The following is a 12829-nucleotide window of genomic DNA, read 5'->3' on the forward strand; positions in this document are numbered from 1 at the left end:
GACTATCACAGGAGCAACAAATCAATTGTTTGGGGTCAAAAGTGATAACAGAGGCTAGACAAATATTGACCTAAGTTATACAATAACAAATCATTTGATTAAATTCTTGTGGCATTTCATGTATCACACATGACTTTAAAGGAAGACGTTGGATAATAGGACTTTAATAGTATATATTTAATAGTATCTTTGGAAGAAATAAAAAGGAATAAAGAGAGTCCAGAAAATTGAAGTGTTGAAGAAAACTTTCACAGAACTAAGATAGTTTTTTTTTTTTTTTTTTTGGTATAAAAATCTGCATCATCTTTATTTTGCATACTTTAATTTCAGAACAAAACAAACAAAAAAACACAATACACAACATTCAAACCCCATGTCAAATGTGGAAAGGAATAGGGCTTGAGGCCCTTATATACTGCCTTGGACAGAGGGACAGAAATAAAACCACTAGACATCAGCAGAAAGAACCAAGTGCGCCAAGGCCACTGGGGCTGCTGCTGGGGGAGCCATGGGGACACTATACAGAGGGAACAAAGTCTGCAGGTAGAAATTCCTAATCTACTCCTTCCATGCGAGAGGCATCCTCATCACCCCCAAGGGGGGGGATCTCATCAGGAACAGCAGTACTGGGCTCCTCTGCTGTCACTTCATCTTCATCAATGCCCAAGCCTAGCTTGATCATGCGGTAGATGCGGCTGGAGTGGGTCTGGGGATCCTCAAGCGAGAAGCCAGAAGAGAGCAGTGCAGTTTCGAACAGCAGCACCACCAGGTCCTTGACAGCCTTGTCATTCTTGTCTGCCTCTGCCTTCTGCCGCAGGGTCTCCACAATGGGGTGGTCAGGATTGATCTCCAGGTGCTTTTTGGCCATCATGTAGCCCATGGTCGAGTTGTCCCAAAGTGCCTGGGCTTTCATGATGCGCTCCATGTTGGCAGTCCAGCCATAGGTGCTCGTCACGATGCAGCATGGTGAAGACACAAGCCTATTGGAGATTGTCACCTTCTCCACCTTCTTATCCAAGATCTCTTTCATGAGTTTGCAGAGGTTCTCAAACTTAGCCTTGCTCTCCTCCATCTTCTTCTTCTCCTCCTCATCCTCAGGCAGCTCCAGGCCCTCCTTGGTAACTGAGACCAGACTCTTCCCATCAAACTCCTTGAGCTGCTGCACACAGTACTCATCGATCGGCTCTGTCATGTACACCACCTCGAAGCCCCGCTTCCGCACTCGCTCCACAAATGCAGAGTTGGCAACCTGCTCTTTGCTCTCACCAGTGATGTAATAGATGGACTTCTGGGTCTCCTTCATGCGAGACACATATTCTGAGAGAGAAGTCATCTCATCTCCAGACTGGGAGGTGTGATAGCGCAGCAGCTCATACAGGCGTCGCTGGTTAGTGGAGTCCTCGTGGATTCCAAGCTTTAGATTTTTAGAGAACGCCTCATAGAATTTCTTGTAGTTCTCCTTGTCTTCTGCCAGCTCCGAGAAGAGCTCAAGGCACTTCTTAACAATGTTTTTGCGAATGACCTTCAAGATTTTGCTCTGCTGGAGCATTTCTCGGGAGATGTTCAGGGGAAGGTCTTCAGAGTCAACCACACCACGGATGAAGTTGAGATATTCTGGTATTAATTCATCACAGCTGTCCATGATGAACACACGGCGGACATAGAGTTTAATGTTGTTCTTCTTCTTTTTGTTCTCAAAGAGGTCAAAAGGAGCCCGACGAGGGATGAACAGCAATGCTCTGAATTCCAACTGACCTTCCACAGAGAAGTGCTTCACTGCCAAGTGATCTTCCCAGTCATTGGTAAGGCTCTTATAGAACTCTCCGTATTCCTCCTGGGTGATGTCATCAGGGTTTCTGGTCCAAATGGGCTTGGTCTTGTTCAGTTCTTCCTGATCAATGTATTTCTCCTTGATCTTCTTTGTCTTCTTTTTCTTATCTTTGCCACTATCATCCTCCTCATCTGAGCCCACATCTTCAATCTTAGGCTTCTCCTCATCATCTTTATCTTCCTCTTCTTTCTCACCTTTCTCTTCCTCTGCCTCATCATCACTGATTTCCTTCTCGCGTTCCTTCTCCAGATAGAGTGTGATGGGATAACCTATGAACTGTGAGTGCTTCTTCACCACTTCTTTGACCCGCCTTTCTTCTAAGTACTCTGTCTGGTCTTCCTTAAGGTGGAGAATCACTTTGGTACCCCGCCCAATGGGCTCACCATGGTCAGCACGTACAGTGAAGGAACCCCCAGCAGAAGACTCCCAGGCATACTGTTCATCATCATTGTGTTTTGTGATCACAACCACTTTCTCTGCCACTAGGTAGGCAGAATAGAAGCCAACACCAAATTGCCCAATCATGGAAATGTCTGCACCAGCCTGAAGAGCCTCCATAAATGCTTTAGTACCAGACTTGGCAATGGTTCCCAAATTATTTACAAGATCAGCTTTGGTCATGCCAATGCCTGTGTCTACCAGAGTCAGGGTGCACTCCTGGGGGTTGGGGATGATGTCAATTTTCAGCTCTTTACCACTGTCCAATTTGGAAGGGTCTGTCAGGCTCTCATAACGAATCTTGTCCAAGGCATCAGAAGCATTACTGATCAACTCCCGAAGAAAAATTTCCTTGTTGGAATAGAAGGTATTGATAATAAGAGACATGAGTTGGGCAATTTCTGCCTGGAAAGCAAAAGTCTCCACCTCCTCCTCTCCATGGTGCACTTCCTCAGGCATCTTAAAGAATAAGCGCAGATACTAGAGAGCTGAGCAGGCAAGGACTGCCTCAATCTCACTCGCCGCAACAGGGGTGCACGGGGGTGACTCAAGAGTTAAGATAGTTTTAAGTATGATTGAGAAAACTTTAAGCAATAGAATCCCAATTAAATGTAACTACTGTTTATATTGCATTAGATAATATCAAAATAAGGCTGGCACTAAGTAAATTATTTCATTTGAATAAAATGACTCAGGGCAAAGATCAGATGAGTGGTATGTCTTTAAGTACAAAGAGAAAGGTGTAAGGGTGATAAAGCAAATAATTATTGCTGATATGAAAATTATTTCATTAAGTAAACTATGGGGATGACTACTGGAATATGCAACAGACTAGAAGCCAATAGAATAGAAACAGACTACTACATTATCAAGAACGTTGTCCTAATAAAAAATTTAATAAACAAACAAAAAAAACTTTGAGCCTGGACAAAATGTCCTGTGATTAAGACTTGACATTACCCTTGTTACCGTAACACAAACCCCTGACAGCTAAAATTAAGGAGACTGGCAACACCAATGTTGTTGAGGAAGTGATGTCACCATAAATCTCATATAAGATTGGCTGGGGGGCTTCCCTGGTGGCACAGTGGTTGAGAATCTGCCTGCCAATGCAGGGGACACAGGTTCGAGCCCTGGTCTGGGAAGATCCCACATGCCGCGGAGCAACTGGGCCCGTGAGCCACAATTACTGAGCCTGCGCGTCTGGAGCCTGTGCTCCACAGCAGGAGAGGCCGCGATAGTGAGAGGCCCGCGCACCGCGATCAAGAGTGGCCCCCGCTTGCCACAACTAGAGAAAGCCCTCGCACAGAAACGAAGATCCAACACAGCCATAAATAAATAAATAAATAAAACCCATCTGATTGTCGTTAAAAAAAAAAGCGGCTCCTGAGAGGCAGATCTGGTGCGCCTTTAGGGGGTGCAGGACAAAAAAAAAAAAAAAAAAAGATTGGCTGGAATGTAAATTGCTACAACCACTTTGAAAAAAAGTACAATTAACTTCCTATCTAAGAAAATCAAAAAATAAAACAGAAAAAAATACCTATTTCATGATTAGAAATTGTATTCCTAGATATTTATTCAAGGGGAATGAAAACATATATTCACAGAAGACTTGTATAAGAATATGCATAGCAGTTAATTCATAATCACCAAAAATGGAAAAAAAGGAAAATCAGGCAGAAGTCCATTAACAGAAGAATCGAAAAACAAATTACATATATTCAGATAATGGAGTGTTACTCAGCAACAAAAGGAAACACACTACTGATGCATGCAATGGCTTGAATGAAGCTTAAAAGCATTATGCTGAGTTTAAAAAGTTGTAGAACAAGACTGCTGGATGATTACTTATGATAATTTATGTAAAATTGTAGAACACATAAAATTTGTCTATGGTGGAGAAAATCTGAACATTAGTTGCCTCTGAAGTATGGGTCAGGGATTGACTAAGAAAAAAACAGAAGGAAACCTTCTCGAGTGATGGTAATATCCTATAATTTGACAGGAGTTTGAGTTATACAGATAAACGCATCGGTCAAAACTCGGCAAATGAACAATTCATGTTTTGCATTTTATTGTATGTAAAATTTATGATAAAAAATATGAACAATTTTTGAGCTCAAGTTAATGATGCACATGCTAAGGTATTTAGGGGGAAATATGTCGATATTCATAATTTACTTTTATATGCATTAAAATATGATTAATTAATGGATGTAGGATGGATGATAGTTGGTGAGTATATGATAGTACATGAACAGTGAAATGTTAATAATAGAATCTAGATAGTGGATATGCAGAAGTTCACTGGAAAATTATTTCAAATTTACTCTCAGTAAGAAATTTTTCACAATAAAATGTTTAAAAATATCCTCTTTGAGCTCTCAAACTTCTATGAGTAGAATAGGGATGAGAAATCTACACAGCCCCTAAAATAGGGTCAAGTCTCTTCCTATGTGGCTAAGAATTATTAGAAGAAGAATGTTCACAGACAATGGAGTTTACCTTTTCCTTATCGCATACTTGTGTATTGATTATTATTGATTATGAGAAGGATGGGTAACTTCTTTTTGTAAGTTCATGGATCTCTGGATCGAAAGATGCCACATACAAATCTAATGTAAAAACCAATGCTTATCACGTAGACATCCTAGATTTTGAGCTCATTAAGATGAATATATTCTAATTTTGTATTAAATTCCATAAGGAGAGCTGAATATATTCTGGGTTGAAAGAAGAGTTCATCAAATATTTGTTACCAATAAGGTAGATTGTGGAAGACATCACAAGTAGTCACCAACACCAACGTCTGCTTCTCTACAGGACATATGAAGTACAGGGTATTAATTGTGCTTTGCTGCCCCTTCAGTAGGTTCTTAATGTGAGCAGAACTGTAAATGTGTGCTACCTTAGGGCTGTGGCACTCAAAAGTTCTATGTGGGATTCCCTGGTCTCTCTTTTATTCTACTTAATTATGAAAAAATAGGTATAAAGAAATAAATTCTCATATTGGGATTCTTTATCACATTGATTTTTGCATTGATGTATTAGAACTATAGTAATGCTTTTACAGTAAATTTTAAAAGATCTTGGCTCTAAATTTACTTATAATATCTAGTTCTGACCATTATGTGAAGAAATATGGGATACTGTCACATATTGTTTAATTGACAAATTTTCAAAGGGCAATTTGTCAATAGATACAGACATTTAGATAAGGCATACCAAGTAGTGCAGAAATTTCATAACTAGGTATCTATTATGAAAAATACCTCGAATAATTTTTCAAAAATAATAGAATTAGGATGATCATTGCATTATTATTTATGGCCAAAAAATGGGAACATCTAAATTTCCATTCTTGGCTGTGCATCTGAAGAACTTTAAAAATATAATGATCCTTGGGTACACCTTCCCCCTACCATAAATGATGATTTAATTGGTCTTTACTGGACACTGGGTACTGAGATTTTAAAATGTTCCCAGAGTGACTTTACTTTGCAGCTAAGGTTGAGAACCCCTGACATAAAGGTCCATCATCAAATCCAGAAACAGCTATACTATTAGAAGATCATGAGCTTTTTAAATGTAATATGATGTATATTTGTATGTAATTTATTGCTAAACTATATTGGTAAATAAAAGGAGCTTGTTTTTCTTTCAGAACACTGTGTGTATGTATATGGATATGTTGTTTCTACATTAACATCTACACACATGTGCCAGGGAAAGTCCCAGATGCTGAGTCAGCAGTGCAGAAGCCGTCAGAGGAGATAAGGGTGAAGCCAAAACAAAAGAGGATTGTAACATGTGCCAACAAAGCAGTTGCAGAAATGAGATCCTCCTCTCTTATCCCACTAAGGTGCAGCTTGAAGTTTATATCCAACTGAAGTTAATTAGGGACCTTCATGACTAAAAAGCAAAAATCAAAACAAAAACAGATGATGCTTATGTAATGGCATTGAGTATACTGCTTTGCTAGAACAAGTAATGCTAGCTTAGCTATCTGTACTCCACAAAACGCTTCCTCTTTTTAGAGTCAGGTTCCTCTAACCTAATGACAAGGCCCTACCTTCTTAGGCTAATAGGAAGCCACAGCTGACAAGTCCCAACTTTGCACACCCGAGCTGCCAGTAACTTCCAAATTTAAGAGAGAGAAAAAGTGGGAAACAATTCAACATATTCAACAGTAGAGGGTATCCACAATAAGTACTTCATCCTATATGTAGGCAGAGAATTAAAAACTGTGAGACAAAGAATATGAACATGCTCCATATTTTAACCTACGGGAAATATATCAAAGATATATTTATAACGTCCAAATAAACATATGTAACAATGTCCTAATTAAAGGGTTTATTTGTGTAAACAGCCTAATGTTTATCAATAGAGGGTTGGTTAACTGTGGTGTGTTCAATTGATGGAATATTTTGCTATTGTTAAAATAGTAAGATTTATGATTATGAAATATGAATATACACATGAATGTGAAACATAAGTGAAAAGTTATAATAATTTCATTATAACAATGTTAAACTATAAAGGACTCTAAGTCATTTTATTGAAATATCACCTGGGAAAACATATTACTCTTAAAAGTTATAAGAAGCTATTCATAAGGTAAAATAATTAAACACTAATTTATTGAAATATTAATTTTGTTTCCATGTTTATTTGAAATATATTATATTCCATTTTCTTTTTAAAATAATATTCTGAAATATAATTTATCATAAAATTCATCCATATAATAAAATTTACCTGTTACGTACACAATTCAAGTTTTAGTAAGTTCACCAATTTGTGCAATCATCCCCATAATACAGTTTTAGAGAATTTCATCACACTAACATAATCCCTCATGGTCATCTGATGTTAATTCCCATCCCCACCCCAGCCTCAGACAACCGCTAATCTAGTTTCTGTCTCCAAAGGTTTGCCATTTTGGGGCATTTCATGTGAATGGAATGATATAGTATGCAGTCTTTTATTTTTTGCCTTTGAAATGATATTTTGCTTGAAACACACTCACACATACACACACATTTGAATTCTTAAATCATTTCACTTAAATCTCAAAAGCTTCTACTTATTCATAAAGGCATAAAAACTGTGCTGAGTCACAGTGAATGTTCATGTAAGCCTGGGAAGATAAATTTCAAATCATATTTTCAATATTTCAAATTAAATTTGCAGTACTGCTATTTTTTTCAAACAAAATGAAGAGACAACTCTGTTCTTGCCAATTTGCAATTCTTCCTACTTCAATGGTGTGAGCATGCCTGCATGTATGTATGTATGTGTGTGTATATATCTGTGTTGTGGTCATGAATTTAATAGTATGTTCTTCAGCTCTCCTGAAAATTTAATTTAGAGATAAAAACCAAAACCCAATTTTATTAGTTCATTTTAATAGTATGTTTATATAAAGTAATTGTCACATTCAATATAGTATAGTATGGTATGGTATGGTATGGAATAGTATGGTATGATATGGTATAGTATAGTATGGTATAGTAATAGTATAGTATAGTATAGTATAGTATAGTATAGTATAGTATAGTATAGTATAGTATAGTATAGTATAGTATAGTGTAGTGTAGTATAGTATAGTATAGTAGCATAGGTGTCTCCTAAAACCAAAGCAATATGCTACATGATGTATTCTTTTCAGTGGAGTCTTCAGGTTGGTCATCTAGTACAGAATTCAGTATTTATTTAAGACAAATAGCAGGGTCAATACAAGACCTTGCTACAGTCCAGCCTACTCCAATCATGTGGATGGGCAAAATTCAGTCATGGAATGTGGAACTCTGAAGGGTTTCTCTCTGGTAAAGCTAATACTACATATCTGGATACACTTGACTCACAACAGAGGAAACATAATACAAATGTGCCACAGAGATACTCCATTGCAGTGCCGTTTTATAATAATATTCTGCATCCTGTTATGTAGTTTCAAAATTAATATTCTCAAGTTATTTAGAAATCCAATACTCAATAAAAAGTGCGGGACTTCACTGGTGGCGCATTGGTTAAGAATCCGCCTGCCAATGCAGGTGACATGGGTTCGAGCCCTGGTCCAGGAAGATATCACATGTCGTGGAGCAACTGAGCCCGCATGCCACAACTACTGAAGACCGCGTGCCTAGAGCCCATGCTCTGCAACAAGAGAATCCACTGCAATGAGAAGCCCGTGCACCGCAACAAAGAGTAGCCCCTGCTCGCTGCAACTAGAGAAAGCCCACGCGCAGCAACGAAGACCCAATGCAGCCAAAAAAAAAAGAATTAATTTTAAAAAACGTTGTGTGATTCATTCTTAGTCTATAATCAATAGGTCCGTAAATCCTTAGCAAGATTTGTACCATTCATATCATGGCAAAAAATAAAACTCTTTATTTGAGATAGTGAGTATTTACCTTTCAAGTCTCAGGTCAAGTGCAAAGTCGGCTGGTATCTACCTTGCATCCCCTGGGCAGAATTAGTTGCTAATCTCTAATCAAGGATTATATATTATTTCATATGTGCTTGTCAGCCTGAGTATTAACTGTCAATATCTTCAGAATGAGGACATTGTTTCTTCATCTTTATAGTTCAATGATGACACGAGGCCTGGCACTTAGTAGTTACTCAAAAACGGACAGTTGATGCAGTTGATGCATAGGTGATAATCTGCCTCAGATTATCAGTAGCAGTAAAAGCATACACCTTTCTGAACAAAAAGCAGCATTTCTGGTGCCAGTGAGAACGATGGTTACATAACCCCTCAAAGAGAGGGCAATTTTAATAAGATTTATTGTGGACATACTAGTGATAAACCTGTAAGAAATCTTTCCCAAAGCTTCTAACCACAGAGGCATTTGATTGTTTCTTACACTGGACATGTTCTTCTTTTGAAATAAGTACAACATTTGTTCCAGTTGAAGCTATTCCACTCTTGTTTCCACACACCCACTTTCTCCTTTTAACAAAGACTGAACAGAATGTATTTTCCCCAAGGACCAACTTCTGCCCTTTGAAGTGTTGTTTAACACGGATGCACTTACACTTACCTAGAGATTATTTCTAGACTTTTTTCTTTTGTGCCTTCTTCTCAGTACCTTTCTTTTCCACGAATTCACAGTGCATTTATATCATTCTATTCAATCCAATCACATTTTATACATCAAATGTCTTCATTACATTTTATTTCTAATTTCTAACTGATTCAAGTGTCACAATATTTTTACAAAACTATGCTCATCAAATTGGACCATACTGGTGATTCACCTGAATACATCTTCAGTGTAATAGCATGTATTCTTATACAATATAGTGTAATATAATAATTTTGTATATTACACAATTGTACAATGTATAATTCTTGTTTTCTTCCTACCAACTTCTGTTTGAGTTGGCCACTATCTTTCACTACCACATAGTTCAGTTTGATTTCTGCACCTTCGTTTTCTCTTCATTTCTCTAATAAGGTGTAAGTTAGGCTTCTTTCTACCAAAGAAACTTTCTTTCTTATTTTGCCAGGCTTGTAACTTAACTATTTTTTGCTGTCTTGGTTTCCTTTTAACTGTTCCCCTCCCTCTCCAGTCTCATTTCCTCCTGTCACTGATGGTTATGTAACTGATCTCCTTTCCTTCTGTTTGTTCACCCAAAGTTAATCTTATAACATACTTCAACAAACATAACTTTTTGAAAAAAAAATATTTCTTTATCAGAAATCTGCATTGCATCGATATATTCCTTTCCCTAGATTTCCTTATCGACCAGGTTTTTAATAATACATAAAAGAAATATTTTCTGGTACAACATGAAATATGTTTACTATAACATCCTCTTGAGCAAAGAATAATATTGAATATTTGGATTTATGTAGAAGAAAACAAAGGAGCTACAGAATCTTAGAAGTTGGACAAGGGTGGAACTGAAGAGTAGAAAGACAATAGATTATCATGGACTGTAAAATGAAATGTTTTTGTAAGTGATAATCATCTTCATGGGATCATTTCTTTCAACATCAAATGGGAATGATTTTGTGCCCAGTACTGAATGTTTTTGATTGCTCTTGTTTTCGAAAAGAGAGGGGGGAATAAAAAACTTCCATTAGAAATCTTTGCAGCAAGATTATAAGAAAATAGGGGTTATTTTAACCCTGGAAGGAATCTCAGAGAACATCAAGCTCTAATTATTTAAAGATGACTCACCAATATAGTAACATTATCTTTGTCAACTTGAATGTAAAGATATAAGAACTACTAAACTCATCAGATATCCAATATCTATTTTCAACAATGACTTCAAGAGAAATTTTCTAAAAATTTTGATTTTCGTTTTTACATCAATGTCAAAACATATATATCAAGAATTTCTCTCAAATTAATGTAATGATGTCTTCAAATTATTTATGTCACTAAGCTTATACTTTTTAGCCTTTGATGTAAGATACTTGACTCCTTCATCAAATGAATATTGAATATTTATTGAATTTCTACTGCTTGGAAGTAATTGGAAAAAATATTGTTATGATATATGTCCATAATTTAAAAATTTAAAACCAAGGGTTGTATGTAATGAAATAAAGCAAATGCAGTCTTAATTCATTCAAATCTGCTTTGGGTTTATGTTATTGGGATGACATTAAATTTCATTGAGTGTTGTGATATGTTAAATACCGAGGTAGGTGTTTTCATAGTACCTCTTACATAATCTTCCCAATAATCTTATGAAGCAGTATCATCACACCCATTTAGACTAGAAAACAGAAGTTCTGTTTTTCGTATATATCCGTATATAGTTAGTTAGATAAGTAAGAAGTGGATGATCTGAGTCAAAGCCAAGAGTCTTACTTCAAAGCCATGTTCTTTTCTTGCCCCATCACTAACCATTTTTATTTATCCTCATAAATAAGTTATTATGCTTCAAAATATTTCCAGTTATCTTTCCAGCAAATAAGCAATTAATCAAAGCTGCAGTAACATTTCCCAGAGTGTGTACCTTTTGATTTTATGTAAGTTCTAAAATATTCTCTCCTTAAAATGAACTCTCCTGATGTTAATTTCCTCACATTTACTTAGAAAAAACAATACTGCCTCACCTAATTCACTGTGCTGTTCTCAGGATCAAATAAATTAATATATATTGGAATGGCATTTAAGTATTCATTTCTCTTCCCTCACTTCTCTGAGCAAATTCAGAAAATAGACATAAAAGTTGAGCACTAAAACACAGATATCTTTTTTTTATAACTGGATCGAAGACCAAAGCTTGGAATTGAAATCAACAAATGTACCCGTTCCCAAATTTGATGTTAGTTCCAACTAATGAACTGATTAGAGCTGGTAATGAACTAAAATGTATGCACATAGAGCATTGCAGTCTGCCACACACTCTGCCAGACATAAAAAAGCAAGAGTTGGATGCGAAGAGATATGTTCTTTGGCCAGTAACCAGAAAGTACAGCATGGGCTCCAACCCAGTTTCCCAGTCACTTACAGAACAGAGGAGAAAAAACACAGACCCTTTCAGAACCAAATAACATGTTACAAGAAATCTAGGCCAGGCATTGTGGTAGAGATTACTAATTCTTGCTCAGTACCAATCCCCTTCTTCTTATACAATAATACATACATACATACATACGTACATAAGTAAGGCTGAGAAAATGACTGCTCTGGCAAAGCCTCTCTTTCAGCAATGTGGCGACGTGACTAGGTTTTGGGCAAAAGATCTGACTAATGTTGGGTTTTGTCTTTTTATTGAAAAGAATGAGCGTTTCTCTTCCCCCTCCCATGTGTTCACTCCAAACGTGGGCTGGAATGCAGAAGTAAGACACCTGTGATATAACGTAAAGCCTAAGGATGCAAAGGAAGAAATCTGGAAACCACAGGTTTTGAATATCAGCCCTGGATCATCTGTCCTATTTCTTATGCTCAGGGTGAAATAATTTGTCTTGTTAAAAGCAGCATATTGTGGAGGTTCTTGTTACAGCAGCCTAGCAAATAGCCTTATTAATATATATAAGAACAATGAATACTGCTCCAATATTTGAATAAGTCACATGTTCTCCCGTGAGCAGGAGACACTGAGATGGCACTTTTCCCAAAGGAAAAATGCTCTTTTATTTAGGATGGATTTTGCCTTTAAGTATCAGAAATTTTAACAAATTTTAACAAATTTTAACAGTTTAACAGTGTTAAAGGCTAGTAAATCGCATCAATGTTTCCCACCCAATTTCTGAAACAATGGATAGAAATAAGGACCCAGGCAGAAGGTTAACAAAATATTATCATAAGGAATGTTTTTCTTCTGTTCCTGAACATCAGAGTTAGATTGGTCCAGGGACAGGTGGCCTGTAAAACAACAGGTTTCCACAGAATAAAATCATGTCTCCCGTGGACAACAGTTTCCTAAGAAAATTACGATGGCGTGGTTGTGCACATGTCCAAATCATTATCCAAATACATCAAACATGTAAGTATTTCTCCTTCCCTAGAAACCAGTGTGCTAAGAAATTGGTGGAGGCCAGGAATATCATACTAGCAGATACACCTACATTTATCTAGTAAC

The 12829-nt window shown here is 36.9% G+C and overlaps 1 protein-coding gene across 1 annotated transcript; it reads right to left on the reverse strand.

Annotated features, from left to right (window-relative positions):
* Positions 1–409: 409 nt before the first annotated feature.
* LOC133089098 (heat shock protein HSP 90-beta-like) lies at positions 410–2814 on the reverse strand. Its single transcript, XM_061187289.1, has one exon. It carries the CDS (start codon positions 2726–2728, stop codon positions 554–556), a length of 2175 nt encoding a protein of 724 aa, XP_061043272.1. The 5' UTR covers positions 2729–2814; the 3' UTR covers positions 410–553.
* Positions 2815–12829: the final 10015 nt, after the last annotated feature.

The sequence above is a fragment of the Eubalaena glacialis genome, chromosome 3, assembly GCF_028564815.1.
Source record: "Eubalaena glacialis isolate mEubGla1 chromosome 3, mEubGla1.1.hap2.+ XY, whole genome shotgun sequence".
NCBI classification, from domain to species: domain Eukaryota; kingdom Metazoa; phylum Chordata; class Mammalia; order Artiodactyla; family Balaenidae; genus Eubalaena; species Eubalaena glacialis.